We start from the raw sequence: 20,886 nt of genomic DNA, 5'->3' as shown, positions 1-20,886 counted from the left end.
ATATATGTATAAATGCATGCGCGGGTATGACAAAAGTTAAAAAATTTATTAGTTAAAAATGTCATTTCCTAATCAAAGGATCTTTATTGTTAAATAACTACAATTTCTTTATTAAATCTAATAAAGAATGGACAACATAAACGTAATTATTTATACGTACGGACATTCGCAAAAATGCTTTCTATTCCTCAGTTTCTTCATCTTTATTAGACTTTGACTTACTTTGGCGCACTTTCGCCTCTGGATACTTTTCAGTTAAAAAACTATGCAATGCTCCATATTCTGCTACTAGTCTTAGTCTCGTTTCATCAAAGTGCCGTAATCGTTCTAGCTTCACTAATTTTGTTTGCCAAGACGGAAGTTTTGTGTAGAATGGTGGATATTTCTTTCTTTGCACTGGTATTCTATCATTCAAAACGTGGTGAACAAGATCAAGGTTTTCATGTGATGGCACTTCTTCTGGCTTTCTAACTTGTAATGGTGAAGCAATCACTACTGGGTAATTTCCATTCTCTGGTTTTAATTCAACTAAGTGCAATCGTTTTTCGTCTGCTAGTTTTTGATATGATTTCTGTAAGCGTTTTATTTTATTTTTAATTAAAAGTTAGTAGATTAATATTTTAAATAATATAACAATTAAAATATTAAAACTGTAGAATTAATTTGCGATTTATTTGATATAAAAATTAAGTTTTATTGATGTTTAGCATTTTTTATATCAGATGCTTACTTGTTGCAACAAACCAATGAAGAAAGCTTTTATAATATGCTGTAAATTCTTGGAACCTTCCACCTTGCAATGCAAATCCTTTATGCCAATTGCTTTACAACAGACTGCTATTGCACGATGGCAGACAAGTCCATATCCTTCATGCATTTTCTTTATAAATAATTGTGTGGTTCCAAATTGTGTAAAAAAATCATGTAACACTGAAATAAAATCACAGTACAAAGTAAAACTATTAAAAGGCAAACCATAAGCAAGGTAAGGTATAAGTTTTGTATCATATGTAATTAATTTTTTACCAGTGTGCTCCTTATATCTAGGAATATACATCAATCTTTGGCCCGCTCTATTCTTTGCTATTTTTAAAGCTGTTTTCATTGCAGGTGCTTTTCCTAACCCAAATCCAGCCAAACCATTTCCATTACCAGTTACAACAAATATACTCTGTCTACTCTTACGTCCTAAATTACCACTCATACAATTTACCATTTTATTTTCCAATGCCCAAGTTTCAAAGCCTTCAAAAGTATCTGAAAAATAAATGTATTAATGTAATTTTGATGTCATTAAATATAAAACAAAAAAACGAAAAGTTGATAAAAAATATTAAGTATCAAAATATTTTGCAACTCAAATATGATTATTTATAATTATTTATAATTATAATAACCTTCTCCAACAGGATCAGGTGGCCCAATTTTTCTACCACCCAAATGAACACTTGTCCAACCACGTTCTAATGGAGATAACTTTATTCTCTTTGACTTTTGATAGGATTGTCGTATTTTGGCTAGTTTTTCTTGTCTTTCAGGATCTATGGCCATTTTTTCCTGTTTAAGAAGTTCTTTTCCTCTAAAAACAGGTGTATTAAGGCCAGGAAATTGTATTGGAATTTTTCCTACACCAATAAGTTGACCTCTGTTTAAATCTCTTTTTCTTGCCAAACCTTTTGCTCTACCTCTACGTCTTCCTGCATTACTGACACTTGTCACACCTTTCCACAATTCATCTGCAGATTCTACAAAAAGAACATACATGAGACAAGATAAAGTAATGTGTAACAGTATTGTATATTACGTCTGAAACTTACTGTTAACAAAAAATGTTGAATTCCTCGTATTGCATATTAAGGGCATATGCGTTTTTAACAGATATGAGGGATTGGTAGTAAATAAATTACGTGCATCTGAAAAGATGTATTATAACCTCGCGTAAGTAAAAATTAGCAATTAAATTAAATTGGTATATTAATTTAGAATAAATATATATTGTGTGTAAATTATACGTGCGACACATAATTTTATTTTTCATACCACTATTTATAAACGGAATATTTCTTGTCGAATTTCTTAAAAGTCCACAAACACGTAATATTCGAATCGAAGCCATTTTTTGCTCAAATATAGAAGTCAGAGAGCCCAACTCGGAATCGCGGCTTCCGAGTTGGGCTCTCTTATGTAGAGTATATCGATGTATATGTATGTAGCGAATAGTATATTTTCCAAGTGTGCGTACATGCGTACGCGTCGATCCACATCGTCGTCGACGCTACTATGCTTCGTACTGATTGGTTGATTTTAATTCCAACAGCCGTCCGGTTACATATGCAACTCGTACTGTAACTACAGCTTTAATATGATCAGCTGCAGTGGTGATCGAGACAGACGTACGCTTTTAAGCGTCGTGGCACCGTCTGACTTCAAAATGTGCGCGAAGAGGTAATATCGGCGAAAATGAACAAAAACATGAACTCACCGTCGAAACTCACGGAGTTTGCTCCGTTGAGTCCCGAAGAGAGTCAACCTGTCGTGGCATCGCTTTTCTCCAAGTTCTTCAGCTTCACCAGAAGTTAGTATCCGCACGTATGCACGTTTATCAGCTTTTCTTTTGTAATCTATTAAATTAATATCGATTTTATAATAATCTAAGTGATTTATGACAAATAAATACTTTCTGACACGATTGTAAAATAATTTAGATACCGTTAATGACTCTACCGTGTCTTCTAACAATGACGAGCGTAGCTCTTCAGATTCGGAATCCTGGAAGCAGTGCTCGGAAAGCACCGAGCAAACCCCAGATGACGATAGCACAAGTATAATAAATTTCCCATTAGATACTAGTGAAGGACGCAGTTTACCAAATGTTCTGAAGCGCATTAGTAATATCGTAGCACTAAAAAGTAACGTAAGTTTTATCGATGTTTTTACTCGATACCTTGCAAGAGTATGTTTTACTCTAATGCTTTGTAAAATTTGCGATAATGATAATTATTTCACGTAGAATCTACGTTCGTATAAGGATTCTCAATTAAGAAATTACTGGATGCCAGATAGCGTGAGCAAACAATGTTACGAGTGTGGCGAAAGATTTACAACATTTCGACGAAGGCATCATTGTCGGGTGTGCGGGCAAATTTTCTGTTCCAAGTGTTGCTCTGATCAAATACCAGGGAAAATCATGGGATGCACTGGTATTATAAAAATATTAATGAAAATACAGAAGTATATATGTATGATCGCTTACGTTACGGATTTTTTTTTTTTTTTTATAAACTTTTTAGGGGATCTTAGAGTTTGTACATATTGCTGCAAAGTAGTTCTTTCTTACTTGCAATCGTCAGATATGAGGAGTGATTTATCGGCGGATTTAAAAGCTCTGCAGGAAGATCTTCAAGTGAAATATGGAAATGATTCACCTCTGTTAACACGAAAGCATTCTAACGAAACCATGTGCGATGAGACGTCGGTATGTCGAAAACCAAGCGTGGGATACATGGAAGAAAATTATGCTACTGGACGGTAATAAAATTAATTTGCGCACATCTATGTACGCTCGTTTCTTACGAATCATGTGTGTGTTTTACAGGTCTAGCGGCAGCTATTTAACGTCGCAGGAACGCTCGCTTGTGTTACAAAATTCAGCTTCTTTAAGAATGGTCTGCGAAGAATTATTCCGTTCTAGTCAAGCAATTCAATTGCAAACGCATAGAATTCGGTTGAAGAGCTACCATAATTGTTTTCTGGCAAACGAATTAGTGAATTGGATGATAGTTCAGCATAAAGCGGCCACCCGGTACATGCTCGATTTGGAAGTGTTAAATTACTATTTTTAATTCGAAGGAAGATTATGGCATTACATTTCTTTTAGTGTTCAAGCAACTGCAATAGGCCAAGCATTATTAGAGGCGGGTTTTATCGAATCAGTTGTCCCGGATTACGTATTCAGTGATTCAGCAATTGTATTTAGACCCGTACCGTTGTCGTCCTTGCAAAATATAGACCTGTTAACGGAAAAACGAACGACGTGTGATGCACAAGAGCCGGCATGGGTTAAAACTATTCCTCAGCATGATTCAGCTACCGGTAATATGAGAAAATCGAGATTGTTTTAATTACGAAATAAACATTAAATAATATTCGATTTACAGATTCCGAAAGTGAAACTAGACCAACGAGCTCGCATTCTCAGACTTTCGGCCGTTTACCGTCATCTAGCTCGAGCTTTTATTTGGATTTAAATCTAGAAGCGTCCACTGTCACATTAAAGAGACCGACATCGGAAGATTTAACCGTGATTTCCGTCGACAGTAGCGATGGAATAATTGAGCAGAAGGAAATAAACCTCAAATCGCATGACTGCAATCTCAAGATGTGCGACGATCTTTTAAGCGATACATTGCAAGTGCACGAATTCAAGGAAAAAAATGGTTGGCACAAAGCGACAAATCTGAGAACAGCATTTTGCGAGTTAAGTGCTTACGAGTGTTTAACGTAAGTCTTTTTTTATACTTAATAGTTAATGATAATAATAATGGAGGATAGAATAACAAAACACAGTTGTATTTCTTTGCAGATCTGCATATAAAGCGCATGAAGATTCTTTCATTAAACAACTTCTCAGCAAAGAAGGCTTATCACAAACATGGTCGAATACGATTCTGTCTATCACACATCAGATAGTAGATCAAGTTAGACCGGATTTGAATCATGACGCAGATAATTTGGATATTCGACAATATGTACAATTTAAGAAATGTCCCGGTGATAGCAGAGACGACTGCGAGATTGTATCTGGCATAATATGTAGTAAAAATATCGCTCATCGTGGTATGAACGCTATGATCGCTCACCCGAAAATCTTATTGTTACAATGCGGATTAATGTATCAGCGTGTAGAAGGCAAGCTGATAAGTTTAGAACCTGTAATGATGCAGGTATATTATAAACTTTTCAAATATTTTAAATCATTTTTTTTGCATTAATTCTGATATTTGTATTATTAAAAAAAAAAAAAATTTTAATATCTTAATTTTTTTATTAAATTTCTAGGAAAGCGAATATTTGGGGCATACAGTGGCAAGAATTACTGCTCTAGGTCCAGATGTAGTTCTAGTACATCGATCGGTAGCTAGATTAGCTCAGGATAGATTAAGGGAATGTGGTGTAACATTAGTGCTAAACGTGAAACTTAGCGTATTAAAAAGAGTCGCGCGATGCACAGGTGCTAATATTGTAAATACTATAGACGCACATATAAGTGCAAGATATATGCTTGGCACATGTAAGAAATTTTATTTAAGAAATTTTCCAGATGAACGAAGTAAGTATTCTCATACGTGTAAAACATAAATAATTATATGCTTTTCGTAATATTAATATTTTTTTTTTATTGCTTTTTTAGGAGGTGTCAAGACATTGATGTATTTTGAAGGCTGCGCAAATCCACATTTAGGCGCGACAATTGTATTGCGAGGCGGATCGCAATCCGAATTAAAAAAAGTAAAAAACGTCACGTCGATGATGATCTTCGCGGCTTACTCGTGGCGCCTTGAAAAGTCATTTCTTATGGATGAATTCGCTAAACCACCGTCACCTAAAGACAATTCGTTTCTGGACGAAACATCTCAAAAAAATATTTCAAATGACGAAGACACCGAGAAACTTGAAAACTGTAATGAACAAATGCACGCAATCGATGCGATAAAAAAACCAAAATCATTGAAAATAAATCAAAATCATGAAAGTATCTCTAACAATGAGCAGAAGATACAAATTGGTCAAACAAATTCAAGTACACCTATAAAAAATGAAAATGAATCTGAGTATATTGTAAATGCAAACTCTTTAAAAGAGGTATCATCGATGTTATCAGAAGATTCGGATCCTTACGACACTTTAAAGTTATTTAAGACAAAATTGAAACCATCTGTACACGAATCGAAGAATACTGCTCCAAAAGTATCTTACGAGAACGATACGCTTCCACGTAATGATGATAAATCTAAAGATTTAATGGCAAATAATTTGAATTTGGATTCCGATGTTACTCAAGTATGTGATGACGTAGAACTATTAGAAAATAAAGATACGTGTGCTGAACAAAAATCCGATGACCTCCCTGACAAAATAAAGTTAAAAGAAAAAATATCCTCCGAAGAGAAACGTATCTATGGAGAGTCCATAAGCGATCGAAGTGACCCGTTACATCAATATTTAAACGAAGATGACGAAGATGTATTCAATCATACGAGTCCGAGTGGTCAACTGAGTGTCGCTGATTTTCCACTTTTCAACAAATTTAAGAAGGCGCTTGAGGACACAGTGCTGAGCGTATCACCTTATTTAAAATTTTCAATACCTTATTTGGAGACCGAACCTGGAAGAAATTGCGTCCTGAGGAGTTTCTTTCCGCGGGAGATCTACTATTCGGAACAATTTTTAGATAAAGTCAAGGAGACCAGAACGAACAGCGTGACAGTGAGCGAGCAGTTTGAAAATCGTGAATGCACGAATATCAAACTAAAACCGCAGCATTCGTTCGTTCAGGCTCGTTTGACCACGGACATCGATGATCGCGAGGTGCAAAGTCTTCTGGCAAATTTTCGCGCGTGCGGTAATAGAATTTACCCCACGCACAACGTATTGCTTGATAGAATTCAGCAATTCCCAGCGTCATTCGAGAGCAACGAACAGCAGATGCCTTCCTGGCCGGATTGTTTGGATCTCAGTAGTCACCAGCGTTTATCCGTATTATTCTGCAGTTTCTCGCACACCGGCAACGACACTCCGGCATTCTGCGTAAATCCCTGGGTTGTAAACATGACGATGTACGGCCAGAACGACATTGCACTTGGTCGTTTTCTAGAACGTTATTGCTTAACGACGGAGTACAAGTGTCCAGCACAAAACTGTCGTGCGCAAATTGCTCAACACGTTAGACGCTTCGCGCACGACGGTGGTTGCTTACACATCAGCCTCAGCGAAATGAGCTGTGAGCCGTTTGTACAGGAGGACACCGATCAGATTTTGATGTGGAGTAAATGCGTTAAATGTAAGAGCGTGTCGCCGGTAGTACCAATGTCGGGTGATACGTGGTGCCTGTCGTTTGCTAAGTATCTCGAGTTACGCTTCTACGGTGGCGTTTACGCGAAACGCGGGATGGACGCATGTCAACATTCCTTGCATCACGATCATTATCAATATTTCACTCGCAAGAACATGTTGGCGGTGTTTAAATTCACCAAGATCTCACAATGGGAAATTTCATTACCGCCACCGTTAATCACCATCATCTACGATCCGAAGCAGCACATCAACGTAATTGAGGAAATGAAGAGCGTGACGTTAAAGGGCGACGAGGTATTTACGGCGATACGAGAGAAAGTGACGAGTTTACAGACGGATTTAGAACTCCTGAACCTCGCCAAGCAGCAGCTAGCTAAAGATCAGCAATACTTTAAGAACAAAATTGAAGAAATTCAATTAAAGCTCACCTCACCAACATTGGAAAATAAAAAATTAGAAGGTAAGACGTCCGAAAAACAAGTGCAAAATCTGATGTTCAGGATCGAGGACGGGATTGTAATACTTAAACGGCTTATTGCGGAGGCTGTATTCACGTGGAATAACAAATTGTCGGAAATATCAGCCAAGAAAAAGGATGAACGTCCACGGCGATTCACTGAACGATCCATGACGGTCGGCAGCAACAGCATAGTCGAAACTGACGGATACATTACCGAGGACACCGCGTCGGAGTCGCAGGTCGAGGACTTGAGCCCCATGTCGGCCGATTATAACGCTATCGACGCAATCGCAGCGGCGCAAAATGATTTTCAAGCGTCCGAAATGGTTGACAATTCTGACAATGAGCACCTGGAATCAGCAAACAATCCCGACGATGTCGCTCCACCTCAGGGCTCGCCAAAAATGCACCAGAGATCGCACTCTGACGTTCTGCCGCTATCTTCCGATGACGCTCAGGATAAAAAAAAGAAGAAGAAAACCATCCTATCGCAATTGCTACCGTCCATTTCTGTGAACCACACAATATCGAATCCTTTGGGACCTTCGGAGCACTACCTGCTACCTCTTGGGTTTGTTATATAATTTACAATCTTAATTTTGCAGTATTTACTTTAATAAATGTATAAAATAAATATACATATATACTCGCATTTCTTTTACAGGTCCGTGGTACCCATAGTGGTCTACGAATCCGAGCTCTCATCTATCATAGCGTATGCTTTGGACTCGCACGACTATAAACACGCGTTGCAGGAACTCTTACGTACAGCAAAGGGACCGGAATTAAATCCTAGTCCATTGAGTAAACGTAAATTCCCCGAAGGTAAAGACAGCACGCTCGATCTCGCACAATTAAGCGAATTCAAGCGGTCATCGATGCTATCCTTCTTTCGAGGCAACAGTCCTAATTCAGCCAGCAGTCCTATTGAATCAGACAAGAATGTGTCAAACGCAGAAGCGAGCGGTAGTAACGTTGTCGGTTCCGACCTCGAAGACGAAAAAAAAGCGATTAAGCAGCAGAATGATATCGAAGTGCAGTTCAACGATGTTACAACCAATTTCTTCTGTAGGATATACTTTGCCGCGCAGTTCGCTGCACTAAGGGAGAACGTTTTGCCTTGCGGCGAAGACGGCTTCACGAGAAGCTTAAGTCGGACTGTTCAGTGGACGGCGAGAGGTGGAAAAAGTGGCAGCGCTTTCTGTAAGAGTAGAGGTATGATATACGCTTCATTTAATTATCTATTCTGAAGAATTTTATATATATATATATATATATATATATATATATATATATATATATATATATATATATATATATATGACTCACCGTCACGTCACTATAATTAATCTGTGCAATCGGATAAAAACATTTTACAAATTTTTGATTTCGATTATTTCTTTACAGATGATAGATTTATCATAAAAGAAATGTCTCGACTCGACCTACAGATTTTCCTCGACTTTGCGCCCAACTATTTCGCTTATATGGAAAAGTGTCAGCAAACTAAGCAACCGACGTTACTTGGCAAAATAGTCGGCGTCTACAGAGTATCGTTCAAAAACAACACGACCAGCGCGGCACTTCGTACTAGCGTATTAATAATGGAAAACCTTTTTTATAATCGCAACATTACCGACAAATTCGATCTGAAGGGATCCGTACGAAATCGTCTGGTAAATCCAGATGATACGTGCCATGAAGGTGAATTGGTTTTACTGGACGAAAATTTGTTAAACAGTACGTATACTTGAAGATTTATTCCTAAATTTTACGATTTTTTTTTTTTTTGTAAAACTAATAATAAAATTTGCATTTTAGTGAGTTGTGACTCTCCTCTGTACATAAGGTCGCATTCGAAAGCAGTGTTAAATCGAGCCATCGAGCAGGACACCAAGTTCTTAGCCGATAACTCTGTAATGGACTATTCCTTGTTAGTGGGATTAGAACCGAGCTCCGACGAGCTCGTACTTGGCATAATAGGTAAGGCATAATCACTAGGGGTATATTTTCTTCTTTTCGTCAATTGATAACAATTTCATTTGACGTTTCTTGCAATTTATTGTAGATTATATAAGAACGTTCACGTGGGACAAAAAGCTAGAAACGATGGTGAAGAAATCCGGTATACTAGGTGGCCAGGGTAAACTACCGACTATAATATCGCCGCAGGAATATCGTGCCAGGTTCATAGCCGCGATGCACCGCTACTTCTTACCGGTACCGGATAGATGGTCGGGTCTAGGTAGAAGCGTCGAAATACCACCGCAGTAACGCAGTAATAGCTTGTAAAAAATTAAAACTGAAACGTGATTTTACATGCAGCAATTATATAATCGGTATAAATTTTTTATATGCGTTGGAGAAAATATGAGCGCGTCCTGTCTTTTCGTAATTTATTTGTATATTTTATACCGCGAAACAACGTACTCAAGAAAATATTAGAAAGTGATATTGATAGTTACCAGTTTTAAATAACTTATTAATTGCTACGTAACGTAAATCGATATTTTAACTTCTCGTACGGAAATAGCTTTTACGGCTACTTTGAACGAGATTACGTGTATGTACATTTACATGTATGTATATACATATATTGCACCGTATGCATTGAAGCAAATGTACATAGTAGCAGTTTTATAGTATGCTTTAAAGGCAATTATCGATTCCCAAACTTTAAAATGCAAGGATTAAAAAAAAAAAAAAAATTAATAAAAAATAAAAAAAGCACCATTATTAATATTTTATCTCATTTCTCAAAATTATATACATGACTATTATTTATCTTCGTAATAGTCAAATAAACAATAATCATAATCTTAACATGGTAAAACATTCTCATTCTTCATCGATAGTTTTAAACTATCTTTGAATACAGCCTAGACAGTACACAAAAACGTAAGGAAGATATTAAAGCGTGTACCTTATTGGAAAAAATATCTCGTACTTTGCCAAGTACCTTTCTTTTTTCTTACGACTAAATATCTATTATTTACATAATTCCATTATTAAATTATACGACGCCTGAATATTATTGCATAAAAGTTAAATTATCAAATTAAGCTTGGAACTAAAAAAAATGTTACTATGATCAGCACATAACTACAAATAAAATATGTCTATAAAGACATTTAGCTGTCAGACATATCAAGAGATTATAAAAAATAACTTCTCGGTTAGTGGTTTTACATGAGGATCCTGTTTCCGCACTGCCGTATCGAATTATTTTCAATATTAACGGCGCAAAATCTTGTGAATATTTTCTATACTAAAATAAGTTAATTCTTGTAACATGAAGGTTTGACATTATTAATTGATAAAATAAATTAAAAATAATTTTTCAATAAATCTATATATTCTCATAAAACTATATTTACTTTTCTATATGTACTTAAAAAAAGTACACGTGAGTAATGATATTTTGACAAATGCACGGTAAAAGAAAAAAATACATACAATTTTTTACGTTTGATATAATTCAATAAGGCTGCGACGAAGAAACAGGTACTTCAAACTAGAAAGAAGCTTCTAAAAAGCTGTAAAGAACTAAATTCATTGCTACATCGAATAGTTTTTATGAAAATAAATATGTGTCCTATGGTACGAATAATCGTCTATGTATGTCACGAGAAATATAATGAAAAATACAGAATTCCATATATTCGGATATTGATATATAATATCAGAATCATATTGCCAGCTGCCATACAAGAGCGTACTTTTGTGGACATCGTGAAGTAGTGTTGCGTAAAACTAGGTAATAACTTGTAGGGTATTCGCGAGTAGCTGAAGTAACAGAATCGAAAATTTCTCACCGTTTATATTCACCGGACATATTGATTTCCTGAATCAATCCTTTAAACTAATTATACTCTTATAACTCGCGACATCTTCCTTGATTTTATTTTACTTTTTACACAGTTATTTATCATGTAAAACGAACATTATGTAACTCGGGGTACTCTTTTTACAAATTTTTACACATTAGAACTTCCTTTATTATACTTAGCCTCGTATATTTATATTTATACCATTGAAATATCGCTTATGGAAACGTGCGGGTAACGCGTACCGTAAGCATCACTATTTTACGAGAACAACGAAAGGATCATAATAAAACACTCGAGTTTCATAGTTAAATAAATGTCCGCGAAGTCATTGTGTGCAATTTCGTCTTCCAACTATGTTAAAGATACGTACCCTGAAAGGCAGATGTGGCGTTAACTGCGGCGACGGCAGCTAGCGCACGTACATTGTGCCGTGGGATGCATCGAATCTCACACGAAGTCACGTACGCTAGCAGCCGCCGTCGTAGCAGCAAACGCCATATCTGCTTTCCAGGGTACATTTGCCCGTTTAACTTCCGCAAAAAAGTGCGATAAAGTTCTCGAGTAATCGGGGAAATTGTACCTCGCAACTCTTTTGTACTGTGGTGTAGAAGTGATAGCGGAAAATCATCCTCTAGTCTAACGGTGATGTACGGTGAATCTGAGAAACAACAGTCACGTTTATAGCGTCTAGGGAGATAAGGAAGTCAGATTGGAGTGAAGGAGCTGTTCTTGCAGTGCCGCGATCATTCCAAATTGTCCATGTCCTCGACCATTTTGGACCTACGAGGAGTGGTCCCGATGTGTCAGAGAAAAAAACTATATAATTTTCGTCTCTTCTTCCTCATTCCGCATTTTATACCGGCCATATTGTATATGTATATACACGCGTGCGGGTTTGTATGCGTTTGTATGTTTATATATATATATATAGCGGACCACTCAATCATTTTATGCTAGACGTGTCTCGAGGAAGCCGAGAAAAGAACCTAGCGATCAAAATGTGTTATACTTTCTCGGGCATCATCGGGGAAATCAACACTCCGATTCGGCCGCGCGTGTTTGCACGTAACTGAATATTCACGTTTTGGATTATTGTGCGTGAATAACGTTAATGATCTAATAGTAATTCAGATCAAATCTGCATAAGCATCCTAGTTTCTCTTTCGAGACAGACGCGTTTTTTTTTTCTTTTTTTCCTCAGAAGACAAAGAGTTTTCCTCTTTTTCGTGTGTACGTTTATCACTTCTCTCTTCTTCTCTCTCACTCTTCTGCATTTAGAGCGCACTATTTCGTTCTCCGGAACCGTTATCACACGCATCTACGTGACGTGTTTCGTGCTCGCGCATCGCCAATTAGCACAGTCATTTTTATCTCTGTGGCTCGCCCAGGCCGAATGGTGTCTGTTGAGATTGCGTCTGCTGCTGTGTTGTGTTACCGGACGCGCTACACCGGCCACTAGCGGTGTGATGCTGCACGATGCCTGCCATCGGTGCCGAATTTGCCTGAAATCCATTCTGGCTTGGAGACATTCCTGTAATAATTATAAAATAATGAGTTGAAATAATTTATAAATATTGCAAACCACCTTTCTGTCAGTTTTATGACTAATACAGCATTTATCACTCAATTACATAATGCACGTAAGTGTGAAAAGCATATCGCGTTATTTAACTTGCTGATAATATGCCGGCAATATTTAATTATATAATAGTTTTCTTTTTTTTTTTATCTCGTTATGATTTTTTATACTACACGAAACAAAAAGTATCTAAAGAAAAATTCAATTATATATAAGAAAAATTACAGTTAATTTAATTTTTTTCGCCTTTATCTCATATATTTCCGATCTTAAAAAAAAACTGACGTTTTGAACTTGCTAGTGACAATATTTAAAAAATCATGTTATCATTATTTTTAATTACTAGCTTATTAAAAGTGCATTTATTATAAATAACTTACCCGATGGAGTTTTTTCACCTGCAGACATTTTGGAGAATGCCAGTAATGCGTCCGGGAAATTTGGTGGAGTAGCTGGCGTGTTACATGGTGTTATCTACAAAGAAAAGTTTTTTTTAGAATTATTCAAAATTAATAAAAATTAACTTTAAAAAAAAAAAAAAAACTTTTAATTTAAAAGTATCATAAAAGATTTATATACATTTTTTTTATTATAATAAATTAAGTTGCCTAAAAACTTTTCTTTTAATCGAAATAAATAAAAAAAAATTATAGTTTAGTCCAAAGGTGATTATATCTTTCTCTCACAAGTACAAGCTGATTTGAGCAAGAAACCTATCGTGAAAAACCAGGGCTAACGGGGTTATTGAACCCGTCTGCTCCTGCATGTGACGACGGTCAGGTACACAGATACGATGGCCAAACAATACGGTAACACGTGTATTAGCATGGCAACGACCGGCTACGATAATTCGTCGATAAGCGGGTATTAAATAACCACCACTGACTATGTTTTCTCATAAAGTAAATCTTGTTGATTTTCGTGTTTTCGGTCAATGTTTCATGAACAAACGACATAACTTTCAGCAGATAAGATTACCTCGATTAAATGATTTCGACGGTTTCGATTACATTTCAGTTTAATCAACAAAACATCATAAAAGATAATTTTAAAAATGCAAAATACATTTCGCGCCTTATGCCTTTTATTCTGAATCGAATGCCTCCGCTTTCTTTTCTGTTAAAAAAAAAAAAAAAATAAATTTTCGTTGACTTTTTTGTGCGATTATTTCACGAAAATATTGAAAGGTGGATTTTTCCTTCGCTCGTTCAATTTATATGCACGAAACGCACACGCGCAGCTTAAAGAAAAACATAGACATTTTAATATTTTTTTATCATTATACTCTAGAGAAACGAATTTTTATTTAAAATTTTCTATACAAATATATACATGTCTTTAATACCTTTGAAATTCCTGCTGCAGTTTGATATTCAAACGGAATGATTTTAAAACAAATACGTAAACGATTATTTTAACGCAATGGGTTATTTATTTCTTTTACGTCAGTCGATTTGTTTTACCATTTTGTGTGTTAGAGTATTTAAATAAAATCGTTCAAAAATAAATGTTTCGTGAAATATATATATTTTACGTTTCACCGTGCCGGAATAAAATTCAAATTATTCCTTTCAACTAGTCGCTTGTTCATAATTTTATTCAAATACCCGCATTTATGCAATTACGTGTAAAAATGGTTAAATGAAAAAGAAAAAAAAACCCGCGTGTTTTGCTACCTATTCGAAATACTTTTTATTAATAAATCCTTGTTTGTCCGAGATAAGTCCGACGATCGAGACGTATATTCGAGCAGTTTGATGTTCGACACGTCGAAACGCGCCTGTGAAGTAACCCAGTCACATTGCGCGTAATTGGACAGAGCCACTTTTGTCCTCGAAAGATATGCAAATCGTAGGCCGGTTATAAGAGGAATCCGGGAAGTTACGATGCCCAGTCCCGTCCTACGGAGAAGATTTGGCACGCGAGAACCCGGTCGGAATGCGCCGACCGAGAATAGGAATCCTCCCAGTTAGCGCGAATTGCCGCCAACGATTCACCCTGGTCTTTTGTCCTCGGAATCGCCATCACCTTCGCTTTCGTTAGATATCAAAGTTGATTAAAAAAAAAAAAAAATAAAAGATCTGATCTTGACATTTGCCGGCGGCTGAGTCCCTCCGTGACCGGTTCTCCCGAAGCGTCCGACTGAATTTATTGACCTGCCAATTACAGCCGTTTGTGAAACTTGCAGATAAAACGTTATTGCGTCGTTATTTTCATCGTTATTGCGTTAGCGCTGTTTTATTGCATCAACTCCGGAAGTAGAAATTGAATCTCTCGGCCAGATACCAGAATACTTGTAAGCGCGAGCGTTTGGTACTTATTTTTCTCGATGGATCACGGTCCTTATATAGACTAATTATTTTCCCCATGATCGTCATTCGCGCGGGGCTGTCTGGCGCAATAACGAAATTACGCGAGAAAACGGGTAATTAATCAAAGAGAGCGGGATAAATCGTCGCGGAAGGGATGTTAGTCGAGCCCGTGAAGGTCAGACACGCGCTGGAATCGATTTTTCGACCTGTGATGCGGCTGTGTTTGCGCATTAACGTGACGCGCGACAGGGAAAACGAAGAGACGAATTGCTTTTCACGAATTGCCCGGCTGTATTAGCCCGCCGCGGTTCTCAGCACCTCTCCGTGATCTCTCGCGCTCGCTGCGAACCTACTTTTGAATAATCAATAAGATGGAAACACCCCAGTCGAGCCGGCTCGCACGCCGACACACTTTAAACGCGACTCTAGTTATGTCACTTGACGCGAAACGTGGCCGTCGAAAACGGTTCGCTCGACTCGTCGTAAACGAATCACAGATAATTTCACAAAGGCGGCAATCGAATCAACGACGAAGGTGAATCACTTTGGGTTAAAGCGCGACCCATCCCGCGGTTTTATCAATGATTTTCCTTTCGTACATCGATGACGATTACGCCGCGCGAGTCATGAAAATGTAAGGTATATTCGCAGCATTGGGTAGAGGTGCATACGTTGCGCGTGGAAAACGATAAGAAATGAATCCTGGCTTTATCGCGTAAAGCACAACTGACGGTCCATTGATGCGGTATTACGATACGTGCGTATAATTCTCTTCCTTCGAATTGGCGCGGGACGTGTAGTAAAAAATACGATATAAACGAACGGCGAGAAAAACTTACTTGACCGAAGTGGGTGCCGGCTCCTTGCGCACAGGAAGGTATCGCCGCCTCTTGGAAAAAAATACTGAGAGCGGTCTGCAACAGGAAAAAAAAGCACGATCGTTGAAACACGCTTGATTAGATAATACGTGGAGCACGTATAAAAATAATACGCTAAATAGTTTATTGCGCGTTATTGTGTCTGGAAATAAATACGTTGCAGGATGTTTACTCGAGCTAAACTTAACTAAATACTTAATCTTTAAAGATTTTCCCGACTTTCCTGCAGGCCTTCATTTTTTTTCTTTTTCTTTTTACCTAAATTATAATAGACGAAATTATAACATTTTTAGATACAATTCTGAATTAAACTCGATCATCACCTAAAGCTTCCACTTTCGTAATCATACCTACCTACATATAACCGTGAAATAATAACAGGTAATAAAAGTAGTATTAAAGAGAAATGCGATAAATTACCAGTTTCCCAAAAAATATTTTTCTAACAAATATTCCTCTTATATTTTCAGCTTGAAATAAAATTAAGTAAAAAAAAAAATATCTACGCTACAGTAATTAAATTAACAGTTTCAAAGTTTAATTATTAAAAAATTAATTTTGTTTCTATCAAAATAACAAAGTAAATAAAAAATAATAGATTAAATAGATGAAAATAAATTTAGCTTGGCGGAAAAAAGAGACGTTGAGATTAAGTTCTTTCGGTGCGTTTTTGCGTCTTGACGCGCATTAATCTTGATCGGCTACGACAAGGGATCGTGTATAGCCAGTCTCTCTCTCTCTATGATTAGGAACGGCGGATGGACAAACCGAATGAGAACTCGTTGCCAGATGTCAACGCGAAATGCCCGTTCTGGCCTTTTCTGATCGGAGCGGAGCCGCTTAGTTGGTATCGTCCGATACTTAAACGTATCGATATCCGATCGATCCCGCGGCATCGGGTAACCATACGTTTGCATTCGCCGAGAGCCGTCGATAAAGATATCCGATAATTGCTGATAACCGTGGTAGCGCGCGATGGGAGTTTCAGCGGGCCGCAAGTTATCAGCGGTTATTAGCGTATCAATAATTATCTATAAACAGCCCGCTCCACTTCTCGACACCTGGCGACTACCCACGACTCGCGACAACAATCAAATAATATAATGGGAGTTTGCTAAAAATATTAATATATATATATATATATGTATACGAGTATAATGTCATTAGAGCAACATTGCGCGCGGAATCGAGGTGGCAGCGAGTCAAACGTTCGGTTGCTGCAAGGCGAACGCGTTACGCAATATACCATGACATTCAACCATTGACGTTTAATTAAAGCGCCGGGGATACTCGATACTCTCGGATACATTGAGGGCATTAGCATAAGAATGTAATAGGCCGGCGTGGCAAGTAGAGCGTTTCATATTTCGGTCAGAGCGTTGCAGCGAAAGGAATAAATGCACAAAGGTAGATCTACTTTACGTATGCGCTCTTTTCGTATCTATTCGCCGTCACGGATACAAAATACAAGTATGAAAAGAGATTAGTAAAAGAAAAAATAGAAGAAAAGCATTGCCTGGGTAAATATAATAAGTATTTGAAGATCAAAAGCGACAAACAAATTTTGGAGTGCCACAGGCTGGAAAACATATTTATCTGATAAAAATTAGATTTGTTTTTTTTCTAGGTACGTTTCAAAGAGTACCGCGTTTAATTTCAGCCAGTTACATAATTAGCGCGATAAATATTGACGGTTCTAATTATTGGCACCGACGCGATTATATATATAAAATTCATTTTCTATTTTCTATTTAGTACCTTAGTACATTCTGAATATTTTTTTCAAACCTAAAAATCGTTTCGGAAGAAGCTGGGGGGGTAATCTTTCTTTTGCCGTGCGCAAATAATTTTTTAATATTACGTAATTGTAATTTAAACCAAATATTAATTTTCTTCTAGTTCTCATATCGTCAATTTGTTAAAAAAAAAAAAACCCAGTAATAAAGAAAGGATAAAATTCACTTTAACCAAAAGTAAATACACACAAAGTTCGACGACGACTTCGGTTAGCACAATTCCGTCTTAACACGCCACCGTTCGAGCGGAGAAAGTTCTCAGAGAGAATTGCAGCCATTCGCGTTATTATCTATCTATCTATCTATCTACCTCGCGGCCGTTTAGCGACACGGGTTGTTGAAATCAGAATTTACACGATAATATATGAGAACGAGAAAAAGTTTCACGTGCGCGAAACAACAACTATTCCGGGTTTAATGAAGCCAACGATAAAATTGACAAAGTTAAAAATCTAAAAATGAAACGAGCGATGACACGACCCGCGATAACGATTTGAAAAACGGATGCTCCGTTAAGCGTCTACCATAGATTGATGCAATACGGTACAATAATGGGACACTGTGTATATCGCGCTGCACTGATGTGAGCTAACGTTTACGTACGTGCCAAGGCGAGACCAGACGAGGCGGAATGAGACGAGGCGTGTATAAATACACATTGCCGCATTGTTTACGTTGTGGTCAAAGACACAGAAAGATTTTCCTCGTGCTAGCTCTAATCGCGATGCATTAACACCCCAGCGTGTTGCGATACAACTTCCCCTCTTTCCTTCGCACCTTCTCTCTCTCTCCCTCTCCCCGTTCCTACACAGGATCTATCGACGTGTGCGTCGAGTGATTTTTTACGTGATCGCCGAACGAGCGGATAGAAACTTACCGTGTCATCTATTCCTATTGCTCTGACAAGTAAATAATGTAAATAATACAAGCGATTGAATTACAAATAAATATACTCGAATAAAAATGTTGAATTACACAAGGAAAATTAAAATGTTTCAAAACATTTAACATTCAGTTAAAATTAAATGTACCAAATTAATTTCGAAGGATATTTCAATCGCAAATCCTGCTTAAAAGCATATAAAAAGGATATCTATCTATTTTGAGTTTCATTATAACGCTTATTGAAAAATGAGATATCCTAGTTTAACAATTGTTAACGATCATCTTCACTTTGCGAGATTTATTGCTAAAAAAAAATAAAAAAAAAAAGTAAATTCTCCAAGCTATGCACGAGAAAATCGGATTCTGTGTCAACAGCGGCAAGAAACCTATTGTCTGCGGAAAATTACATAGACGAGACCCGTTCGCGTGCTTGTCGAGCCGTGGACTTGGCGTTGGCCGAAATTCGCAACTCGCTTTCTCTGTCTCTTTTTTTTTTCTTTTCAATGTGACCCGCAGGATTGTGTAACACGTCGGCTACCTGACAGGATCGCAGAAGACGCGCGTGTAAACACGGCGCCCAACGTGACTCGCCTCGCAAATAGCAATTATCGATCCTTCTACGTCGTCCTACGTCCGTCAATCGGGCTATGAAGATGTTTTGCGTGCGCGAAAGCGCGAGCGACCTCGCGGCTCTCCTGAAGAAGAGCTTCCGGAAAACACGCTCCAGCTGGAGCAACGATATCGCGTGCGGCTTCTCGAGCACCTAATGGCACGACGTAACTGGCACAATTCGATACCCTGCAAAAGGAACAATTGTCAATAAGTCGATAACGATCGTTGAGAAACGAACGGTCCGGGTCACAAAGTAGAAAGCAGCGACTCGGAGATAATGATCATAGAGTCATAGAATAAGATCACAGCCACCGGTCTTCCGCGTAATATTTACGGTCGCTGTTGCACGATGCTACACATTTTCGTCGACCGCGGGAGGGAGAGGAGGAGAAAGGAAGGAGGCGACCGTCCGATAAAGACAATTTGTGAATATCGCTTCTGCGTTAGCGACGTCGCGTGATTTTTATGAATGAAGCGGACAAGACGGCCCCGTCGAGCCGTCGACGATAAATGAACGCGGTCGCGACGGCGTCCGTTCGTTCTCCGCGAGTCGTGACCCTCCGACTCGAGGACACGCTTCCGTTCGTTGGGATTCCACGCGACCGTTTAAAGCCGAGAGAGCCCAGCGACGGCGACGGCGACGGCGACGGCGGCGGCGGCGGCGGCCATTTTCGTCGCTTTGTTTACGTAGATGAACTGTCCGAGCCGAGAGTACAGAGCGCGTAACGCAAGCGTGTGCAACATACGCACGCTAAAGCGAAAAAGACTCGGATGGAATCCTCCTTCCGCGGTGTCTCTCGCCACCTTCGTCGACTTGGAGCTCTTAATTTTTCCTCTCACCTCGAATTGCCAATGTGCCGCTTGTAGCAACTGCTTCGCCTGCTCCCTGGCACATCCCGCAGCCAACACAAACTGATTGATCATCACCTGCTCCCGGAGTGCGTCCATTTTTTTTGTGCGTCGATCACGTTATCCGGCGATGACAGGACGAGGACGATTGTCACGAGGAGTATCAGGCGGGGAATATCTGAAGGATAGAGATAGAAAGAGATAGGTAAAACAAGGGCCAAGTGTTTCCGTACAGTGGGAAGAACGGACGGACAGACGTGCGAGTTGAACAGCTGAACGGAACGAGGGTCCGCGAACTCGTGCACACGCGACTCGTCCCCGACTTGACGGCTTCCGTCGTCTGCGCCGCGCTTGCGAATGCGGACGGAGGCGCTCCCGTTTACTTACGCGCGAGCCGCGTGACAGCGACGACACGACACTCCACGGTAAACGACGGGCGGCCCTTTGTTTTCAAAACCAAACTCATCGCAGGCGACCGCGACTGCCGCGAGAGCGCTACGGCCGCGCGGCGACGGCGGCGACGGCGGCGGCGACGATGACGACGACGACGACGACGACAACCACAACGACAAGTAACGACGACGACGCGGCGGCGGCGGCGCGCGGAGCGG

At 38.7% G+C, this 20,886-nt stretch overlaps 3 protein-coding genes across 3 annotated transcripts; 1 reads left to right on the top strand and 2 right to left on the bottom strand.

Moving 5' to 3' along the window:
* Positions 1–64: 64 nt before the first annotated feature.
* Mrps5 (mitochondrial ribosomal protein S5) lies at positions 65–2,187 on the bottom strand. Its single transcript, XM_070662460.1, has 6 exons — positions 2,041–2,187; positions 1,818–1,913; positions 1,398–1,745; positions 1,027–1,257; positions 731–930; positions 65–571 (listed from the first exon to the last, which is right to left on the bottom strand). The coding sequence occupies exons 1-6, from the start codon at positions 2,114–2,116 to the stop codon at positions 182–184; spliced, it is 1,341 nt and encodes a 446-aa protein (XP_070518561.1). The 5' UTR covers positions 2,117–2,187; the 3' UTR covers positions 65–181.
* A 145-nt stretch (positions 2,188–2,332) lies between these two features.
* Fab1 (fab1 kinase) lies at positions 2,333–10,453 on the top strand. The gene is made up of 14 exons (XM_070662445.1): positions 2,333–2,575; positions 2,706–2,914; positions 3,011–3,200; positions 3,291–3,528; positions 3,596–3,802; positions 3,878–4,092; positions 4,158–4,500; positions 4,583–4,943; positions 5,059–5,329; positions 5,411–8,105; positions 8,199–8,749; positions 8,942–9,274; positions 9,356–9,517; positions 9,603–10,453. Exons 1-14 carry the CDS (start codon positions 2,461–2,463, stop codon positions 9,806–9,808), a joined length of 6,096 nt encoding a protein of 2,031 aa, XP_070518546.1. The 5' UTR covers positions 2,333–2,460; the 3' UTR covers positions 9,809–10,453.
* A 740-nt stretch (positions 10,454–11,193) lies between these two features.
* On the bottom strand, positions 11,194–20,802 carry LOC139106025 (UBA-like domain-containing protein 2). The gene is made up of 4 exons (XM_070662475.1): positions 20,267–20,802; positions 16,095–16,169; positions 13,324–13,417; positions 11,194–12,895 (listed from the first exon to the last, which is right to left on the bottom strand). Exons 1-4 carry the CDS (start codon positions 20,372–20,374, stop codon positions 12,732–12,734), a joined length of 441 nt encoding a protein of 146 aa, XP_070518576.1. The 5' UTR covers positions 20,375–20,802; the 3' UTR covers positions 11,194–12,731.
* Positions 20,803–20,886: the final 84 nt, after the last annotated feature.

This window comes from Cardiocondyla obscurior, linkage group LG10 (genome assembly GCF_019399895.1).
Source record: "Cardiocondyla obscurior isolate alpha-2009 linkage group LG10, Cobs3.1, whole genome shotgun sequence".
Classification (NCBI taxonomy): Eukaryota; Metazoa; Arthropoda; class Insecta; order Hymenoptera; family Formicidae; genus Cardiocondyla; species Cardiocondyla obscurior.
Note: the sequence above shows the minus strand (reverse complement) of the source record. Positions and strands in the feature narration are given on the sequence as shown.

Excerpts from the sequence above, each read along its gene's own strand:
- Mrps5 (XM_070662460.1), bottom strand. The coding sequence starts at position 2,116 with ATGGCTTCGATTCGAATATTACGTGTTTGTGGACTTTTAAGAAATTCG. Across the intron at positions 1,914-2,040 it reads TATTCCGTTTATAAATAGTG|ATGCACGTAATTTATTTACT; the intron begins GTATGAAAAATA and ends ACATCTTTTCAG. Across the intron at positions 931-1,026 it reads TAGATATAAGGAGCACACTG|TGTTACATGATTTTTTTACA; the intron begins GTAAAAAATTAA and ends ATTTTATTTCAG.
- LOC139106025 (XM_070662475.1), bottom strand. The coding sequence starts at position 20,374 with ATGGACGCACTCCGGGAGCAGGTGATGATCAATCAGTTTGTGTTGGCT. Across the intron at positions 16,170-20,266 it reads CGGCACATTGGCAATTCGAG|ACCGCTCTCAGTATTTTTTT; the intron begins GTGAGAGGAAAA and ends TTCCTGTTGCAG. Across the intron at positions 12,896-13,323 it reads AGGTGAAAAAACTCCATCGG|GAATGTCTCCAAGCCAGAAT; the intron begins GTAAGTTATTTA and ends TAATTATTACAG.
- Fab1 (XM_070662445.1), top strand. The coding sequence starts at position 2,461 with ATGAACAAAAACATGAACTCACCGTCGAAACTCACGGAGTTTGCTCCG. Across the intron at positions 8,106-8,198 it reads CACTACCTGCTACCTCTTGG|GTCCGTGGTACCCATAGTGG; the intron begins GTTTGTTATATA and ends TTTCTTTTACAG. Across the intron at positions 8,750-8,941 it reads CGCTTTCTGTAAGAGTAGAG|ATGATAGATTTATCATAAAA; the intron begins GTATGATATACG and ends ATTTCTTTACAG.